General features: G+C 39.0%; 1 protein-coding gene across 2 annotated transcripts in view; it reads right to left on the bottom strand.

Moving 5' to 3' along the window:
* The window catches only part of LOC149130118 (uncharacterized), a 94,512-nt gene that overhangs the window by 29,504 nt on the left and 43,039 nt on the right, over nucleotides 1-21,969 (bottom strand). Inside the window, exons 10-12 of one of the 2 annotated variants that reach the window (XM_089346382.1) lie at nucleotides 17,586-17,633; nucleotides 14,808-14,879; nucleotides 10,880-11,812 (exon numbers count right to left, since the gene is read on the bottom strand). In XM_089346382.1, coding sequence (XP_089202508.1) covers nucleotides 14,818-14,879; nucleotides 17,586-17,633 — 110 coding nt within the window. In that variant the 3' untranslated portion in view covers nucleotides 10,880-11,812; nucleotides 14,808-14,817. Of the gene's footprint in view, nucleotides 1-10,879; nucleotides 11,813-14,807; nucleotides 14,880-17,585; nucleotides 17,634-21,969 lie in introns of those variants that run through there. The other variant, XM_089346381.1, reaches the window with a different exon arrangement.

The raw sequence follows: 21,969 nt of genomic DNA, 5'->3' as shown, positions 1-21,969 counted from the left end.
TTTCTAAACCATTTATAAAAATATTTGTCCTATAAATATTTCCACATCATACTAGAAATAACTACCAAGTACACGAAGATATGCGTTGCTTTTGATAGAAAATTGAAAGGCACTTTGAGAGGCATTTGTAGTCAGTCTTTATGTCCCAAACACAAAAGAAGGGACTTCAAATTCACAGAGTCTAATCTTTCATTTTTTATAGAAGTGAAAGACTGTTACGATGAATTTATAAAAGGAACTCTCTTCTATGATGTCTCGCATCTTTCGCGAAACAGCAGCCAAGGGCCATCGATTTCCGATGTTGTTTCATATTAAAAAAAAGGACATTTAATGTATCGTCTATAAAATAATAATGAAGTTTGATAGTTTATCATTGCTTATGTGAGATTTGGCTGTGATATCTAGCAGATGCAGACACTATAGATGTTTGGTTCCGATTGTAGAAAAGAGTGAATTAAAGTGTAAGAACCGGAAGTGTAAAAAGGCGAAATTCTAAATGTCAAAAGGAAAACGAATCAGTTATGTGTAGAAGTGTTCGATATTTATTGATAGTTCGATCTATCATTTACGTTGAATTATATTTGGATATCTTCACAGTCTGCGCAGTGAAACAGAATTTATTGAACACAACAGAAAGTAATACAGTTGAAAGCAAAAAGGGATGCAAGAAGAGTTACTATCCTTGGGCTGTCTGTCTTGTTTCCTCCCGTTTCATTATCTATTCCCCACCTCTAACTCTTCCTCACTTATTAACTACACACCCACAAACACAACCCTTTTTGTCTATCTCTAACATTCTCAAGACTCCGCCCCTTTTGCTTTCTTTATTACCTCACACTTTTACCCTATTAATATATGTTTTCGTTCGCCATCAATTTATGTTGCTCTCTCTCTCTCTCCCTCTCTCTCTCTTTCTCTCTCTCTCTCTCTCTTTCTCTCTCTCTCTCTCTCTCTCTCTCTTTTATCTGTCGCTCCTTCCTCTCATTATATATTACAGTATACTTCCTCTCGTATTGTTTTCACTCTCTCTCTCTCTCTCTCTCTCTCTCCTTTTCTATCTCTCCCTCACTCACTAAACATATATGTATCAGTCTCGCTCTCTCTTTATGTCTCTTTCTCTTTCACAGTAGCCTCATACATTAATGTATCACTCCCCTTCCCTAGATATCCCCCTCTCGTTTTTCTTTCTATATCTCTCCATCTCCTCCCACCACCTCATTACACATTACCCTCTCCCTCTGACTCTTTTATTCTTTCTAAGAGACGTTTCTTACTTCCAAATAAATTATATTTTCAGATTTGCTTTAATTTTTTTCGTTTGCTTCCGCTGATTAGAAACTAATTAATTCTTTAACTAAAGATTAATTACATAATTATTTTGTACTTTATAATTGATGAATTTAAATAGTTCACATATTGAAGGACACGTGATGAAGCGTTTATTAAAAAAGCATCATCCTAGATATGGTTTCACATCATGCTAGAAATAACTGTCAAGTGCACTAAATTTTGCGTTGTTTTTCAAACTAAATTGAAGGCGCTTTAAGAAGCATTTATGTGGTCAGTCTTCATGCCTGAAACAGAAACTAAGTGATTTTAAATTCAATATGTTTATCCTTCATTTTTTATTTACAAGAAGAATTTTCGAGAAACAACAAGCAAAATCCTTCATATTTGTGTTGCTTTTCAAGAAAAGCAAAGACACATACCGAAGTGTCTATCAAATGCATTTTCTTACAAGTGGTCTGAGAGCATGCTAGAAGTAACAGTATATCATACTATATCTCCCAGTGTTTTCATGAAGGACAGTTTAAGAAACGTGCAGAAATATTGTCGAACTATCATTTCTAGCATCACGTAAGACCAACAGTTCAATACTTTTAAAGTATTGACATCCACCGTTTGTTTGTAGAAGAGTTACATTGTATAGCATCCAGATGGTCCTTAATAATTGTTATATTTGTCAAAACCTTGAATGCCTGTTTTCTCTGTTCAAACGTATTTCTCTCTCATCCTCACTAAATATAAAAATAGTTTTCCCATCTTCGGTGATAATATTTCTTTATTTCCCTTCCATTCAAAAAGAACGAGACAAAAACGATCTCTTACACACGACTCGAAATGCTGATTCCTGTAACGTGCTTTCTAGAGAAGCCATTCCACTGCCATTTAATGCGTTTCTTTTTGTATAAGAAACGATCTGCCATTGGAGGTGTGGCGCAGCGCCGTGTAGCACGATGTTACACACAGTTTAGAGCGATGCAGGGTGGTTTAGCACTTGTAACGATCTTAGTCTCCTCCGTCAATATTGTCTTCTCTTTCCTCAGACAAATGCAAAAGCATGAGATTCTTCTAATAAAGGTTGTAAGTGTCCTTTATTGGGGTTGGTGGCATGTGACAGAAATGTATGTGAGATTGTCTCGATGGAAAGCAGATTGACAAATCCTCACGCGGAGAAAGGAGTCGACTTTGGGGCCCTTCTATTTTGTCCCTTGCCTGTTTGTGTTGAGCATGTTACATAACGGAATCAATGTCGTTATGTACCAATTTCGAAACGTGCGTGAAAGGAGCAGAGGCAGAGGTTTTGTTCAGTGGCCGACGACTACCTTGAACACTTACACTGGCTCACGCTCTGGCAATTAACATCGTCCTTCGTTCCCGGACAAATACAAATCGATCAGGAAATAAAGACAATCGGTCCTGCAGACCGTTGCACATGCCGGATAATGCAATGTCCAGTTGAAATCCGGGAAGTCGAGTACGTTTTCCACCGCGTACCCAAAGCGTGGGTCTGGTTCACCGGTAGCCAGCTATTGTGTGTACGTCCATGTATTATTCTGGCCGTCGACATATCTGGGTTTGTTGCCATTTTCGCCTGACCCCCAACAGTAAGAGAACCTCGCAGACAAATGCAAAAGCATGAGATTCTTCTAATAAAGGTTGTAAGTGTCCTTTATTGGGGTTGGTGGCATGTGACAGAAATGTATGTGAGATCGTCTCGATGGAAAGCAGATTGACAAATCCTCACGCGGAGAAAGGAGTCGACTTTGGGGCCCTTCTATTTTGTCCCTTGCCTGTTTGTGTTGAGCATGTTACATAACGGAATCAATGTCGTTATGTACCAATTTCGAAACGTGCGTGAAAGGAGCAGAGTTCGTCTTCGCGCCACAGACGGAATCTGGGTCTTTGGCAATGACTTTATTGAACAGCGCAAAATGTAAAAGTCATATCTTCGGATAAAACTAAAATCGGTGCACCATGCAACATCGCAACTCTTAGTGTGGATCAAAATGAAAAGCTGCTCTGCTATGTGCATCACACCAAAACAATAAGTGCAGTCGTATGCAGACATCATTTTAGTCACTAATGTGTAGTGAACCGTGTGAATTACGGTGTCATTTATACGAAGGATGACAGTATTCTCCGCTCTCTGACTTCCTCTGTTGCGTGATATAGCTTGCTGATCCCGATGTAGCATGGTGTAACGCGGTGTTGTGCGGTGTAATGGGGAGAAGCACAGTAAAATCTTCATAGTCCTTTTGTTTGCGAGATGAGATCCAAAAGATGGCAGTGTGCTTGCTGTTCGTCACTTCAAACTGCAAGTCTAATAGTATGCAAGCAATCATTTTCGACTCATTTTATGCGAAGGAAAGGGTGACCACGAGATTGGCGGTTAACATTCTCGTCGGACGACCAAGTGGAGAATATCAGTGGTGGGCCGCTGTTCAAGTGGTTTGCAGGACACACAAACACACACGCCATGTCTGTGTCTTCGCAATTAGCCGGGGAGGGTTGAAGATACCGATGGGCTGGCGGTGACTGGATGCAGTAATTCACGCAGTTTCCCCGCTCGCCACCAGCCGATTATTTTCCGTATTTGAACGTATTAACAGCTAACAAGTAGAATAAGAGACGGACATACACAGAAGGTGTCCGTCGGCGAATTGTTGGGCATTGAATAGAGATAGAGAGGGAGGACCTTCCTATGAGAGACCGTTATTTGACGAGCGATTGGTGATGACGACCCCGGCACTTTGCTACCCTCACACGCTTCAGATATGGAAACGGACTCCGTTCCCTAATAAACTCGACACACTTGGCCATTGAGCAAAGAGAAACGGCCACGAAACCGGCCGCACCCATCGGATGTTACTCTGACCACCTTCATTTCACAGATGTGTTTGGACATTCATCTCTCTTTCCAGCCTCCCACTCCGATTTCGAACAGTCTTACCACTGAACTGGAATGTTTCGCCAAGACAGTTCTTCTGTATGGGCCCCTCTCTGCATTCCATTCACTTGCCGCTATCCTTGTCCCAGAAGTATAGTAAAACCGTTCGTCTCACGTGCTCCGACAGACACCTGCTCCTTCGGACTGAATTTGACCGAAGAAAACGTAAATATCTGAATTGTCATCGTCCGATAGATATGATAATCCACCAGTTTCACTGTACCTTACAGACATCTGCTTATTATCATTCCTTCTTTTTGTGCTCGATCCGGCTGACGAAAACGCGGCTATCTGCACATCTCTCGATGTTTATCAGAGGTGAGCAGCTACGTTCACGGTGACTGTTGCATATCCATTATGAAATGACTGGAAGGCGTCAAACTGGCAGAATCGTAATCGCGCCGGGCGACATATTTTGCGGCTTTTGCTTTATCTCCCACCTTAATCTCTCTCCCTGTCTTCCCAAACCTCTCTATCATTCCCTCTCTCTCCCCTTCTCTCCGTCTCAATACATAGTATCCTATCACTACTCCTCTTTTACTTTGACTCTTGCTTCTTACTTTCCCCTTTATGCAAATCTAAGTTGTCATTCCCTTTCTACTCCCTTTCTGTCTTCTAGTACTCTCTCTCTCTCTCTCTCTCTCATTCTTTCTCTCTCTCTCTTTCTCCCTCCCTTTTTCTCTCTTTGTCTCTATCTCTGTTAAACTCACTTTCTCCCCGTTTAGTTCCCCGTCGTGTTTTCTGTCTCCTCCACTCTCGCGCTGAACCTCTCTCTCTCTCTCTCTCTCTCTCGCTCTCTCTCTCTCTCTCTCTCTCTCTCTCTCTCTCTATTCCCCCATTATATATTAACACTTCTCTTTTTTCTCTTTGTCTCTCAACTCATACTTTCCCTCATTACTAAGAACGTATTGTTCTAATTTGCCCTCTCTCTCTCTCTCTTCTTCTCCTCTAGTTTTTTCTCCTTCTCCCTTTTACTCCCTCTCTCATCTCATCCTCTATTACAGAATCACGTAGCCTTTCTTCCTTTCTTTCTTTCTTTCGCTGTGCGCCAACCAAACCCGCTGACGAGTTGCTGTTTTTTTTTTGTATGATGCGAAACCATTTAACAAAATTAATTACCTCAGAAAGGCGGTCAACTAGCAGAATCGTTAACACGCCGGACAAAATGCTTAACATCATTTAATCTGTCTGTACTTCCGGAGTTCAAATTCTCCCGGGGTCACCTCCACATTTCATCTTTTCGCTGTTGACATAAAATTTTGAATTTAAACCTGCTCAAGTTTGTTTCATCTTTCATCCATCTACAGATTATAAAATAACACATCAGTCGCATTCCAAAGTCGATATAATCGATTATGCCCCTCCACGTGCTTATGTTAGAAATCAGGAAATAGTCCAAGGAAGCGGAAGTGATTGAAAAGATCAGTCTAACACACCTTCCTAGGAGGAGAGGGACGAGTTTATCAAACTATTTCGAGTCATCCCCTTGCTCGGTGTGAAGAACAAAATTCTCTTTGACATTGTGTTAGAATGAACCTCCTACTTTCTGATGAATAACAATTATATAGACAAGCGTAGGAGTGGCTGTGTCGTAAGTAGCTTGCTTACCAACAACATGATTCTGGTTCCAGTCCCACTGCGTGGCACCTTGAGCAATTGTATTCTGCTATAGCCTCGGGCCGACCAAATCTTCGTGAGTGAATTTGGTACACGTAAACTGAAAGAAACCCGTCGTATATATATATATATATATATATATATATATATATATATATGTGTGTGTGTGTGTATGTGTGTGTGTGTGTGTGTGTGTGTGTGTGTGCGTGTGTCTGTCTGTCCTTGTCCCTTTACCATCGGTTGACAACCGATGCTGGTGTGTTTAAGTCGCCGTAAACTTAGTGGTTCGGCAAAAGTGACCCAGAGAATGATTACCAAGCTTACAAAAAATAAGTCCTCAGGCCGATTTGTTCTGCTAAAGGCGGTGCTCCAGCATGGCCGCAGTCAATATCTTCTTCTCTTCTTTCAGCTCTGACCAGGGCTTTCGCCCAATTACGGTTTCTGTCGATTGACCGACGAGTACCACGAACACGACTCACATTGTGGCAATTAAAATCGTCCTTCGTTCCCTGACAAACACGAAGACGAATGGTGCTGCAGACAGCTTAATATGCCGGATAATGCAATATCCATCTGAAATCCGCGGTTCCTGCCACCTGCTCAAATCTCAGGTCCGCTTCATCAGTAGCCAGATCTTGTGTGTATGTTTGTGTGTTATTCTTGCCATCGACACATTTGGGTGCGTTACCATTTTCACCTGACACCAACAGTAAGAAAACTTCGCGCATAAACACACAAGTAAGATATTCTTCTTACAAGGACTGTAAGTGTTCTTTCATCGGGGTTGTCGGCAGGTGATAGAGATGTATGTGAAGTTATCTTGATAGAAATCAGCTTGACAGATCCCCATCCGGAGGGTGGAGCAGACGTTGGGGCCCTACGATTTTGCTCCTTTCCCGTTTGTATTGAGTTTCTTCCATAGCTGAATCAATGCCGTTATGTGCCAAATTGGATACGTACAAGAAAGAGATAGCAGTATTCGTCGCTCGACTGACGGAATCCGGGACCTCAGCAATAGACTTCGTGAGCATAAAACTAAAATCGATGCACTGCGCTACTTCGCAATTCTTAGTGTGGGACGGTGTAATAGATCGAAATTGGTAACTTTTCTACTAAATACATCACACCAAACTGTAAGTCAAGTCGTATGCCGACGTCATCTTAGTATCGAACGTTCCAAACGAACTTTCTTCCATATGAGTTACGGCTTCATTTATGTGGAGAACGAAAACATTTACTTGCCTCCGAGTTGCGTGACGTCGCTGGATGTAACACGGTGTTGTGCGGTGTAATGGGGAGAAGCGCAGTACAATCTTCATAGTCCTTTTGTTTGTGAGATGAGATCCAAAAGATGACAGTGTGCTTGCTGTTCGTCACTTCAAACTGCAAGTCTAATAGTATGCAAGAAATCATTTTCGATTCGATTTTTCCGAAGAAAAGGGAGTTAGCGAGATTGGCGGTTAACATTTTCGACGGATGGCCAAAAGGAGAAAAGCAGCGGTAGACCGCTCGTCAAGTGGTTTGCATGACACACGAATCGGTGCCTCCGGAATTAGCCAGGGAGGGTGGAAGATAGTAATATGTTGGCGGCAACAGGCCGCGGAGATGCACGTGGTCTCCCCACTCGCCACCAGCCGTTTATTTTCCGTATTTGGACATATAAACAACTAGAAAGTATTTACACAGAAGGTGTCCGTCGGTGAATTGTTGGACATCGGAGAGTGAGAGAAAGAGAAAGAAAGCTCCCCATGAGAGGTCGTTATTTGATGGGCGACTTGTGACGACATTGACTCACATGGTTCAATTACCGAAATTGGTTCTGCTGCCTAATAAACGTGACACATTCGGCCATTAAGCAAAGAAAAATGGCCCCGAAGTCGGCTGCACCCATCAGATGTTACTCTGTCCACCTTCATTTCAGAGACGAGTTTGCACATTCTACTCCAAATGACTAACTTCCACCTTTATTAGGCGAGTAACGACGGGCCGCTGTTTCAAGGACACATGGTCTGGTGTGCCAGAGCTGGCAGGCCTCTATTCGTGGGCGAACGAGAGAAGAATGACTTTTGGCAGTGGCAGAGAGCGGTTTTCCCACACGACACCCACCTTCCACATTCCTCTATCAAGTGAGCAGGCAAGTGACTAGCATGGGTCAATAATGCACGCGCGCACAGCGATCTGCCGGAGCAGAGCTTCGGGTCGGCCGCTGGGAAATGGCATGAGACTTCGCGCACATCCTCTTCATAATCGACCAAAACCATCCGATATACTACGGTCAACCTAAGCGGAGATGTTCCAACGCTGCCAACCCAAACAGGAAGACTCACAACTTTGACTGGTCAGCCGCAGGAGAAGGGTGCTTAACTACGAATTCGTCAGTCGATTCCAGAACGAAGCGGTTTGTCTGACGGTGTGTGAGAAACGTCTGCATTTCTATCTTCCTCCGACTACTAATGTAAGCAAACCCGGTGAAAGACTAACTGCGAGACACATACACACAAGAGTGTACAGCTAGCGATCCATCTTATCAGAGATGAGGTTATGTTGTCAAAAGGTAACTTGCGTCTTAATAGCCCTACCCAAACCTCAGAACCGTCTTCACCCGACCGTAGTGAAAGTAGCTACCCATGGGCAGATGACATGTACCTTAAGCCTCGGCTCGTTGAAAGGTCAACAGCATAAAATGAGTAAGAAGCTGGTTTTCATTGTTAACAGCGTGTAGATCGGTGACAGAAATATCTGGTCAGTGGTGGAAGATTAAGACAGGGATCTCGACGAAATTCAACTGTGAGGAAATGGTACCGGTCTTTGCGATCTACCATGTGTTTCAGCTTTCTTAAATGAACGCTTGAATCTTTTATTTAAATAAGACATTTCAATGTTTTCTCCTTGTACAGACATATTAAGTTTATTAAGTTGCCCAACAATGTCTCACAAATCTAATAATTTATATAATGAATCTTCATTGTGAACTAAATCTGAATTTTATCCCAACGGGAATATTATGACTTCAAGTTCTTACAATTGATTCAAATATTTTCTCTTTGAGAGCCATCAGACTTTTATTCTCAATAAAAGATTGCTGAAATTGGATATCAGTTTATCACAGAAGAAACTATTAAGAGCTAGAATTTTAATAACGTTAATAATTTTAACTGTATCTTGTAAACAGTACATTAGGTCTGCAGAAATTTCATGAGATACACTTCTATGTGAATCATACCATATATGAAAGAAATAGGATTTGTTTTTACTTTATAGTTTTAACTTGAACTCCAATTTCTCTCCCTATCATAGCTATACCTTTATTATATAATCCAATACGGTTATAAAATCCAAGGCCTACTTCTCTGAAACACAGTTTCCATCTAACAATCAACAGTATAAGTCTTTCTGGACCCTATTCTATGTTATAGTTTGTAATTTTTGTCATTTCATCTAATGGAATTGAATGTTGAGAGACTTTTTAAAATCTTCCAATACCTTGCTCTAATTAATCATCATTAATCTCTGAAACTAAATTACCAACTACAAACAAACTTTCTTTGATTCATCTGCATATTTTTTCCATGAATAATTTCTGTTGTTTTAATTGCTGCAGGTGATACAGGTCCTTCACTGATGCGATATGTGGTCTGGTTTATATCTTCCGATTAAATAAGCAGCTTCAAAAGATATCCTTAAGTATTTCACGCTGTCTATAGTGTGAATAATATTCTCAAGACGTTGCTCCTGTCTACTGAAAGATTCCAATATTCTTTCTAAACAATTCTATATGCTTACTTTTATAAAACGAACGTCTTGAAACAAAATGGTTTAATTTTTGTAGGCTTCATACGTAAAGACATCAAAGAATCCTTTCAAATTAAACAAACAGGTATTCTTTCAATATTTGACAAAGTAAAACCATTATATTTCCTCTTTTTCATGTGAAACTGTGGTACTCAGAGGATTAATTAATTGTGAATTCATGATTCTTCTCCGACTCTTTTCAGTTATATCTTCATTATTTTCTTTGGTTTTACTCTTTTATAGATTTGACCACATATCTATGGGCAACATATTTTGTTTTTGATACTATGAAAATTAATTTTGACAATCTCTGAGTAGAACACGATGAAGATTTCACTCCGTAAAGAACTGATTTGGGTTCATCACACTTTTTTAGTTTTACAGAGTCAGTAATGCAATTATATTTTCTCAGTATTTCAAAACCAGCAATTTTGTAAATATGTTTATTGTTACAGATAAAATTTAAAACTAAATACTTTCCTATAACTTTATATAAAACAGTAACTTTTATTTCATACAACTTTCAGGAAGAACAATAATTTTTACCATACTTTTTTATGTGTTTTTGCATCACATGTGTGAATATTAGTTCATTCCCAGTTTTCGGAGCTCTACATACTTTCATACCAAATAATTTGTTTGAATACTAATGATTTCTAATTGAATTGGCGATCAATTACTGAAATAAATTTGATGTAATTTGAATATTTTTGTATTTAATTTCAGAACAACTAGTTTTGTTCACTCTTCTCACAAAGAATCCAATAACAAATGGATATTTCTTACGAGTCTTCCTACCTAGTTCCACTAATGTTTGCAAGGTGGAGCTTTCGGCAACATTACGCAATTTTAATAGCCACAGGAAGTCCTCAATTACAACTTTATCGCAGTCTATGACGCAAATATCTTGCAATTGTATTGCAAATCAAAATGCGATAAATGTCGAGGAGTATGAAGTTAAATATTGTAGGGCAAGATAGAAGTTTTCCATTAACTGAAGTTATTTGGAAAATGAGACTCACAATCATTTACTCAGTTACGTGCAATTAAAATCACAAATACTGTGTTATTAATTTATTACGACACGATTTTTCAATACAGTTATAACATTTTAAACTTTTTTGATTTGTTTTTATATGTACAAACCTAGAGCTCTATTGTTTACCGAAAGAGACTGCAATAACTATTAAATAACAATGATCCTAAAGAATATGAAATAAAGAATATGCAACCACTCTCCACCCGCGAAAATCTGTCTTTAATCACTACAAGACGAACTGAGATACCCATAGGCACATCAAATATTACATAGAAACACCATCTCTATGTGATATATAAAGAGAAAAGAGGCATATATATATATATGGGAGAATATACAAAAAATAACAACAGACGAGGACAGGTGGTGTAAATAACAAAAGTATATATTAGTATGACGCTCGGGAATACGGAAAGTCTTTGACGTTTCGAGCTACGCTCTTCAACAGAAAGAATACGGAGACAAGGAGAAAAACACGGAGAAAAAAAATTGAATAGTGTTCAGTCAACGGTCAATATATATATATATACAAGACATTCTGCCCTAAGCTACAAATGATGGAAAATATTATATCATAGAATATTAAAACTGTTTATATAACAAATGAAATGTTTAGTGGGGTGCTTGGACTTACAACAGCAACAAATGAACGTTTCAAAGTTTATCTTCATTTCAAAAGTTAATCTATAAGAATAAGGGAGCCAGACGACTAAATGAGTCTATGTGGAAGAGATACGCTACATTTATTTGGTCGGTAAATTCTCCACAATTCACAAAATACCACCGTCAAGAGGGACATACTGAACGATAGGGTTCTGCATTATCTACACTTAGGAAAAGACATGATGGTCTTAGCTGAAGGAATTTAGTCATATATCTCTGTTTACTTATGTTAGATGTGGGACAAGACAGCAACATTTACATAGAAATTCACTTTATGTTTAATAGACACACAAGTGCAGTTAAACATTGACCGCTTTTAAGAGATTCTTTCAGTGTTTCAAGTTTATTTGTCTCTGGATCACAACGTGTAGCCCATCTGAGCAGCATCTGGTAGCTTTGTTCTACAGTGTTCAAGGGATTGTCACACTTGATAATTTCAAGCTCAATAGATTTAATCCCCAAAAAAATCCCTGCAAAAGACAAATCAGTAAGAAATAACTGCAACATTAATAATGATATAGAAGGTGTGTACTTTAGGTTGTTATAAAAATAACAAAGAAACCATATCAATAGAAAAATGTTTTAAAATATTCTGAAGAAACATGAAATATTTAAGTCTTATATTGTTTAGATTTATGATATAGTGAAGCGGAGGTGCAGCAATGTATTCACACGTCGTATTTCAACAACTATCTGAGACTCCGAACGTCTTCTGTCGTCTCAACGATAGCGGTACTCTTAAGAAGAGTTCGACGAATCCATCTTTTAATAACACAGGATTGTTAATGTTTATCAGTGCAACAATAAGACGATGGATTCTACTTCTAAGCATGACAAAGATAAAGAGTTGAAACCAAGGATGAATATGGAGAAGAGATTTAAAGAACAATTGAAAATTACATTTCAGAATAATTATGGTAAATAGATAACAGAAATGTTTGTGTAGGCAATAGAGTTTCAGAGCCTAAATAATCAAGATAGACCACAAACAGTCACTTCCGTTTATCCATCTATCTATTTTGGTTAGGCAGCAGCCATGCCGGGCAAAATACCACTAAGCATTTTGTCCGACCTTACGTTCTGAGTGAAAATTCCGCCAGGGTTGACTCCATGTTTCATCTTTCGGGATCAATAAAATGAATACCAGTTGAGCACTGAGATTGATATAATTGACTTACCCCTCCCCAGAATTTGCTGGCCTCGTGCCAAAATTTGAAACCAATATTCCGAGAAAAGGTGTAGCTGTAGAGTCCTCAGTCATCTCCCTCACAGGGTCCTATCAAAAATAGGCATCTTTTCACTTTCCTGTTGGATTCTCAAGTTTGACCAACTATGACAATGGATATTATCCAACCATCTCATTCTTGGCTTACCCTTTGGTCTTCTCACATTTGGCTCCACTTCAAGAACCCATCTTGCAATTCTCATCACATTTCCATATTAGCAGAATTGTGACCACTCAATGCAAACAAGTAGCAACTTGACATGATCAATGTCTACAGCAACCATGCGTGATCGCTCTCCTTCCTTCGACTATTAATATAATACTGTTAAGTACACATTGTATATTATAGAAGACACCAGCTTAATCACACTGGGTGCATGGCACATAATAATTTCTTTCACTGGATGAAGGCCTCTATTGAGAGAGAAGTCGATAATGGAGTAAACCTAACAATAAGAAATATTTAGTTAGTAGGAAAGAAGATATGACTCGCCAACAGTTGCACCATTCATCTACGTACAATTAAAAATTTCACGCGAGTGAAGTTTGGTCAACTAGACGGACACTGGACAGTTGAGAGGCCACAGCATGACACTCAAAATACACAAAAGACATGCAAATATAACCCAACAGGAAATGAACAGTGTGAACGATATACTTGGACAGCTATAGAACATACTTGCCATTCCAAAACCCTAAATATGACACTTTAATTCCCAGATGCATTTTACTCGATCTGCTTCCATTTTGTACGGCGTTTAAAGCGATTCCCCACTAGAAAATGGTCTATTTCTCCAGACAAACTCTAAATGAGATATCAGTTCCAATTTGGTTGAGAAACCGAGGTTATGTCTTTTTGTAATTCTGTGTACAGTCCAAATATGATCCTTTGGTGGATGCGATTGAACTAATTGAATTAATTGAATCAACCTCCTTCACCAGTATGATCATATCTGACTGAAAAGGTCATGCAAGTAATGTGTCTCTGTGCAATCAATCATGTTGCAAAGTTCCCAACAGGACACTGAAAATTGAATGATCAGTGATTGTCGAACAGTGGATAATTCTAAGTCAAATTCAATGCCATTTGAATCTTTTCCAATGAACTCCAGATTCGATCAATTCTCTGGAGCCTATTCAGTTATTCTTATGTCAGTCCCAATCAGAGATGCCACCTCCAGTTTGGCTGGACTTCTGAATGTTCATTTTCTGGTAAATTCCCTGAAAGGAATTCTCTCTTTTCGTCTGATAGAATTCTAATGATAGAATTTGGCTGTGTTACCTTTATTAAATCTCTTTTTATCAAAGCATCTACAGACATATGTAGGAGTGGCTGTGTGGTAAGTAGCTTGCTTACAAACCAAATGTATCCGGGTTCAGTCCCATTGCGTGGCACCTTGGGCAAGTGTCTTCTACTATAGCCTCGGGACAACCAAAGCCTTGTGAGTAGATCTGGTAGAAGGAAACCCAAAGAAGCCCGTCGTGTATATATATATATATATATATATATGTGTGTGTGTGTGTGTGTGTGTGTGTGTGTGTGTGTGCATGTGGATGTGCCTGTGTTGTCCCCCCAACATCGCTTGACAACCGATACTGGTGTGTTTACGTCCCCGTAACTTAGCGGTTCGGCAAAAGAGACCGATAGAATAAGTACTAGGCTTACAAAGAATAAGTCCTGGGGTCGATTAGCTCGACTGAAATAGGCTCAAGCATGGCCACAGTCAAACGACTGAAGCAAGTAAAAAAGTAAAGTGTATATGTCGTGTGGTAAAGTCATTCCAAAATGGCAATATAAATTGGAATCATCAACTTCCAACACAATAAGCCAACCAATAATGGCTTCAAGAAGAACCTAACTCAAGGTCTTATGTTGGAATAAAGATGCTTTGTTTTAGATGTTAACTTTGGTATTTGTCCTTCATTACAGCAACTCAGCAGTGGACTTAGAGAAAAATGTAAAACAAATTCACTCGTTTACCCTTAAACAACATGTTCTAGTTGCCCCCCCCCCCCACAAACAATATTTACGCTATTTGCGTCTTCTAATTTATCCATTTAGCCATGGGTATTTTACGAAATTTCAGTAAAATCGATATGTTTAATGGAATTATTATACAGCTTACCTATCAGCTAGATATTAGGAATGGAACCTGTTCTCAGTCATTTTGACAAATAAAATAGCTCAAGTGAAAGTAATATTCATAGAAACCAATTAGGTATTCTTATTCTATACTCACCAACTTGCCATCAATTTTTCCCTAAATTCTGAGCCACAGTCAGAAGATCCTTTTCCCCCAGCTTTGGACTCTCTGGAATAAATATTTCCAAGGTTTATAATTTATAGTAAAATTTCAGTATTTATATAATTAATCGATAATTTATCATTGTGAGACATTGTTATCATCAACGTGATATCACTATATTTATATCTTCTGCAATTGTCCCATGTAATAGGTCAATATTTAGGCTAATATATTTAGACTAACAACAAAATTGACAAACCTTCCTAAACCTCGTCTTTCTATTAAAATATCCTACATAATCTAACAATGTCACAACTATTTCACTTAATTATCATTTGACAACACTGCGTTTCTCATTGTTGTATCTTTTTTCTTACATCAGTGCGAAATCAATGCCATATGATTGCTCTCTCACTTCTAGACGTCATACACCAACACTTTCTCGTCTTCTGCTTAATTCCAATATCAATGAAGTTGGTCATCAAAGAGCAAGTCACAAACACATGACAGACAACTTGAAATTGGATAAGAATATACCTGATCTTCTTGTTAGGGGTTGCGGTTCGTAATGTCGAATGTTATTTACCGACATCCCAGTACATCGGAACATCATTTGATTCAAGAAATATTTGAAGTCTCCTCAATAAATCAGCTCTTTTCAAGAACTGATAAGTGTTGCACAAATGGAACAGTAAGTGATATCATGTGTTCCAAAACACTGTGTGCTTGCACAAAACCTCACTAACTACGTGTAACCGCTCATCCACACAATCGAGAATATATAAGCAAGACAGGAATACAGACCAAACTGCAAGCACCAAATCCATTATTTTCCACAAGGTTTGACTTAGCTAATGCTTATAAAGTATCTTCTCTTTGTGCCTTGATCTTAATACGTATACTGTTGATAGTGTACCATTGTTGCAAACGTTATACGGGTTTCCCTTTAACCTTTGACAAGGTTTCTTCACTTCTGTTGACCTTTGACAAGTGATAGACCGCATCCCTTATTTGTTTTAAACCACATTCTTGACCAAGGAATTAGTCCATCGAATCTATCCAGAACTATTTGCATGTCCTTTCCATCTCTTCTTAGTATTGTTAGGTCCTCCATTAAGGCCTTCTTAGTTTATTTCGCTTGAGCCATTTCTTCCGGTCAATCTGCTGATCTAGGTAACATCTCCATAACAAACTATACCAAATGACTGATACTGTGCAACCTGCAGCTATTCTTGTTTCAAGACGATACCAGTCTGTTGTGAAATTCTCTGTCGTGAATTGCATTTTGAAATTGTTAAGTAACACCTCATCAGATCCTTAATATTCTCTACTATATGACAGAAATACACTGCTTCCATCAACATTTGGTTGGACCTGTCTACCGAGTGGTACAGAACTCTAAGTATTACTCAGATCAAGTCATACGACATTCAGTTTCCTTTTATGCTTCTTTCATGTATGCATACCAGATTAAAAGTGCACGTTCCACATACTCACGAGTCCCGGATATGCCAGACCTCTGGAAACTTTCAGCTCCATAACCATTATTTTGTAGATATATAACTGATCTCTTAGCAAGTAAAACCATGTAAATTTTACCATCTAGATTCAAGGCTGAAATTGGTCTGAACTGGTCGATCAGTTTTGAATCAGCTTACTTTGGTAAGTAAACAGTTTCTACCTTGCACCAGTCATCAACCAGTCCATCTTTATGTCATAACTCTCAGAGTAATGCCCATAATATAATTGTATACAGTAACTGTACACTTTTTTACAGGGGCACTCTTTGTTCTTGCTTTCTTCTCTCAGCTGTATCAACGTTTCTTGCTGAAATCACCAAGCTCCAATATTTGATTCCTGGTTTCGTTGTGCATTTCAAACCATTCATGAATGGGAATGGTTGATCTTGCTTTGGGTCATTGTAAGTTTCCTCTATATTCCTGTCCAGTTCATCGTTAGTGCATTTTAGCCTGTTGCTCTTAGCATCTGCATGCAGTTTCCTAGTAACCTCATAGGTGTTCTTAAGGAGTTTATTTTTAATTTGGTTATTTCGTTTCTTCGTTCAATGCGTCTGCTATTTCTTCGCATAAGTTAGAGAGGAACATTTAATGTTGTTGAGGACATGACAATATTACTAATAAGAAATGACGTAGACATGGACCAGCCATCCAGTGGATGAGAGCAAGGAAACAAGATGATAACAGGCGAGGATGATACTGATTGCATTGTATCTTGTAGCCAGTATCCATCATGAAGAGAAACAGGATTAACGTTAGTCTCATTAGAAGAGCAAAACGTCTTCTACGTGGCTAACGACTCTGGTTAGTTGATGTAATGATAAATTTAGTAACAGTGAAAAAGACAGGGTGTTCACGCTTGGAACACATTTCCTTAAAAGCCTGCGAAATTATAAGAGACATCTACCTAAACAACAACAATGACAATAGAAACAACAACCTATCAGTAAACTTAGTATACATGTAAAATAAACAAAAACATTGTCATTAACGCAACTGTTTACACCTAAACAAGATATTTCTTTTCTATATTCCAGATGACAATATTAAATTTATTGTGTCTTCTAAGTTATCCATTTTACCAAACATGCTAAACTTGATTTTATGGAATTTCAGTTAATATCATTAATCGAATTACTTTACAACTGGAAATTAGGGATAGAACCTGCTCTCAGTACTTTTGATAAACTAAAATGCTCAGATGAAGGTCAAATTTATAAAACAAATCTATAAGGTACTGTTGGTTTATACTCACCAATTTGCTGTGATGTTTTCAGGGCCTCCTGTACAAACTTTGTAATTTCTGAAATGAATATTCCCAAGTTTTATATTTGATAGTATAATTTCATTAACTGTATTAATAATCCAAATTTCATTATTGTAAGATATTCTTTTCATCAATGGTCAACTGATGACCACTATGCATTCGGTCAACATTTTCTAAGATGTCATGTAATAGCTCAATATTTAGAACTACCAAACATAAACTATCCTCCCTCAATCCCCTCTCTCTGTTGAGACATCCTACATAATCTAATGATTCTGTAATTATCTCATTTAATTATTACTTGGTAACAGTCATTTTCTCTTAGTTTTTGTCTTGTCATTCTTATCTCTGCGCTAAACCTATGGCATTCCATTGTCCTCTCACATTTAAACTTCACTAAGCAACATTCTGCTCCTCTTCTGCTTTATTCAATGGTAATCAAGTTGCTCCTCAGACACATGACATGTCACTTCGAGTAGGATAAATATACACCTGCTACTTTTTTTGTTAAACGTTACTGCTGGTAATCTTTATTTCTAACTGCCAACATCACAGTTCACCAGAAGGTTATCTGATTCGGGAAATATTTGAAGTCTCCTTAATAATGCAGCATTTTTTAAAGATAATCATTGATTCGTTTTACACAGATGGAAGAGAAAATAACAGAACTCATAAAACCAGGTACAATGGCACAAAACCTCATTAACTTCATAGAACTGTTGATTAATACATTATTGCAGGAAAAAGGCTGAACTGACAGAACATTCTTTTATGCATCAAAGTTTTGCCCTAATTTGTTGTCCCCTCAATCAATGTGGCAGATCTCAATGCAGTGAAAACCCAGGTACCAACAAATTTGAAGTCATGAACATTAAATCACTGTCGTAAGGTTTAATCAAGAGAAACTATTTTTCTGACCATCATCATCATCATCATCATCATCATCATCATCATCATCATCATCATCATCGTCGTCGTCGTTGTCGTCGTTTAACGTCCGCTTTCCATGCGAGCATGGGTTGGACGATTTGACAGAGGACTGGCGAATCAAATGACTACACCAGGCTCCCAATCTGATTTGGCAGAGAGTGTAGTGAGTGCTTTTACATGCCAGAGGTACGAGGGCCAGTCACGCGGTACTGGCAACGGCCACGTTCAAAATGGTGTTTTGTATGTGTCACCTGCACAGGAGCCAGTCCAGCGGCACTGGAAACGACCTCGCTCGAATGATCTTCAAACGTTCCACCGGCACAAGTGCCAGTAAGGCAACGCTGGTAACGATCACGCTCAAATGGTGCTATTTACGGGCCACTGGCACGGAAGCCAGACAGCTGCTCGGGGCAATGATCACGCTCGGACAGGGCTGTTAGTGTTCCACTGGCACAGGTGCCAGTCAATGAACATGGTTCAATTACGGTTTCGATCTCACTTGCCTCAACAGGTCTTTGGAAGCAGAGTTTACTGTCCAATGAAGGAGAGGTTGGCGTGGGTGCCAGTCGTCAAATTTGGTTCGATTTCGATTTCAAATTCACTTGACTCAACAGGTCTTCGCAAGCAGATTTTAGTGTCCAATGAAGTAAAGATACGAATAAGTGAGCTGGCTACACTTCTGGCAGAGGCCACAGATTATGCTCTCACTTGGCTTGCCGGGTCTTCTCACGTACTGCATATTTCCAAAGGTCCCGGTCACTAGTCATTGCCTCGGTAAGGCCTAAAGTTCGAAGGTCGTACTTCACCACCTCAGCCCAGGTTTTTCTGGGTATACCTCTTCCACAGTTTCCCTCAACCGCTAGGCTGTGGCACTTTTTCACACAGCTATCCTCATCCATTCTTGCCACATGTCCATACCAGCGCAATCGTCTATCTTGCACACCACAACTGATACTTCATAGGTCCAACTTTTCTCTCAATGTACTTACACTATGTCGAGTATGCACACTGATATTACACATCCATCGGAGCATACTGGCTTCGTTTCTTGCGAGCTTACGCATGTCCTCAGCAGTCAAGGCCCATGTTTCACTGCCATGTAACATGGCTGTTCGTACGCATGCGTCATACAGTCTGCCTTTTACTCTGAGTGAGAGGCCCTTTGTCACCAGCAGAGGTAAGAGCTCTCTGAACTTTGCCCAGGCTATTTTTATTCTAGCAGCTACACTTTCAGCGCACCCTCCCCGCCACAAACTTGGTCACGTAGATAGCGGACGCTATCAACCACTTCTAGTTTTTCTACCTGGAGTGTGGCAAAGATTGTTTTCTGCACATTTTCAGTGTTTATTGCACCTGAGCATCTGCCACATACAAAATCTATCTTGCTAGTTAGCCTTCCTTTCATATTGCTGCATATCTTGTGTCCATAGTTTACACTGTATACATCTTATGGAGTTTCTACCTACGCATTTTTTACAGATCGAGCAGGGCCATCTACCTGAAGGGGTTTGTGTTTTGTCTACCTTCCTACTTATTAGGACTTTGGTTTTAGCTAGGTTGACTCTAAGGCCCTTCGATTCTAGTCCTTGTTTCCACACCTGAAACTTCTCCTCTAGTTCTGATAGTGACTCAGCAATTAGTGCAAGATCATCAGCATAGAAGAGCTCCCAGGGGCATCCTATCTTGAATTCCTGTGTTATTGTTGGAGGACTATGATAAATAGGAGGGGGCTGAAGACTGAACCTTGGTGGACACCTACCTCTACCCGGAATTCTTCACTGTACTCATTGCCAACCCTCACCTTACTGACAGCGTCCCTGTACATGGCTTGCGCAGCTCTCACTAACTACTCATCTATCCCTAGTTTCCTCATTGACCACCAGATAAGGCAGTGGGTGACCCTGTCAAAAGCCTTTTCCATGTCGACGAAAGCCAGGTACAGAGGTTTATCTTTGGCTAGCTATTTCTCCTGCAGTTGTTTTACCAGAAATATAGCATCAGTGGTGCTTTTCCCTCGAACGAACCCAAACTGCATCTCATCTAAACTGACTCTCTACCTAATTTATTGGGCTATGACCTTCACCGTGACCTTCTTTACTTGGTCCAACAACTTGATACCTCTAATTGTTTGTGTCTAAAGCGTCACCTTTACCTTTATAGCAGTTGACTATGGTGCTACTACACCAGTCATTGGGTATGACTCCTTCGTGTATCACCTGGTTACCAATACTAGGTTATAGCCGACACTGCCAGATATTTTGAGCATCTCTGCTGTGATTCCTGAAGGGCCGGGGGCTTTCCCTGTCTTCATACTCTTGATCGCTTTATCTAGCCTGGTACTGTCAACTCGGATAGCTGGTCCCTCTGTTGGGTCGACATGAGGTAGACTCTCTTCCTCCCATTCATTCTCTTTATTTAGCAACCTTTCATAGTGGCGTCTCCAAACTTCTCTCTTTGCAGCCTCGTTTAGTGCAAGTGAGCCATCATCCATGCTGGCACATCTCTCTCCTACGACATCATGATTCTCTCTCACACACTGTCTTGCAACACGAAATACTTCAAGTCTTTGGTCCTCACGGCGCAGAACATTAGCAACGTCAATGCTAATATATGAACAACGTTATAAGGAATATTTTATCCAACTTATACCCCCCATCACCACTACTCTACCACATTTGTTATTAATACTAATTAAGATTAAGTAATTAACATTATCTTTACAATGCTTTATAAAATACATCTAATTAGTGTCACATAAATATACAAAAATGTTTCACAACATATTGTTTTAAATGGAATGAAGCCAAGACACAATACCATCTGGAAGTTATAGAGGTCAATAATTCCAGTTTATAGGGATATTGTCTGGTTCCTAAGAAAAAACATTGAAATTACAAACATAGTAACAAGGTGTAACATGTTAGTTGAGGGTACGAGAAGTTAAGTGTACAAATTAAGTGTACATTTCAGACATATAAGTAGAAGAGAATTAATGAATAATAACTGATTAATTGTCCTGTTAATAAATATATAAAAATTAAAATAGCACATTGCTCGACAGTACAATTTTAGATATCTATATAGATCGTATATATTTTAACTAAAGAAAATGTGACGTTTGCTACAAGGAATTTGATTGTATCTCAGCACACTTGATATTATGGTAGTCCTATGAGTAATCATAGAAAATTGTTAAAGGTATCTGTGTGAAATACTGATAATAAATCTTTTACCCTGGTCAAGTGATAATGACCAGAACTTAATTTGAATATAACAATCAGTTTAGAATTAAAACCAAGATGTAAGACACATAATGTGACAGTTCTGCAATTATCTCATTCAATTATCACTTGATAAAAGAATTTCACTTAGTGTAATCTTTCAGTTATTATACCAGTGCAAAATCTATGACTTCACTTTTTCTTCTTTCCTCTAGATGTTT

This window comes from Octopus bimaculoides, chromosome 30 (assembly GCF_046866305.1).
Source record: "Octopus bimaculoides isolate indiv1 chromosome 30, ASM4686630v1, whole genome shotgun sequence".
NCBI lineage: Eukaryota > Metazoa > Mollusca > Cephalopoda > Octopoda > Octopodidae > Octopus > Octopus bimaculoides.
This window is presented reverse-complemented; position numbering and strand designations above follow the sequence as displayed.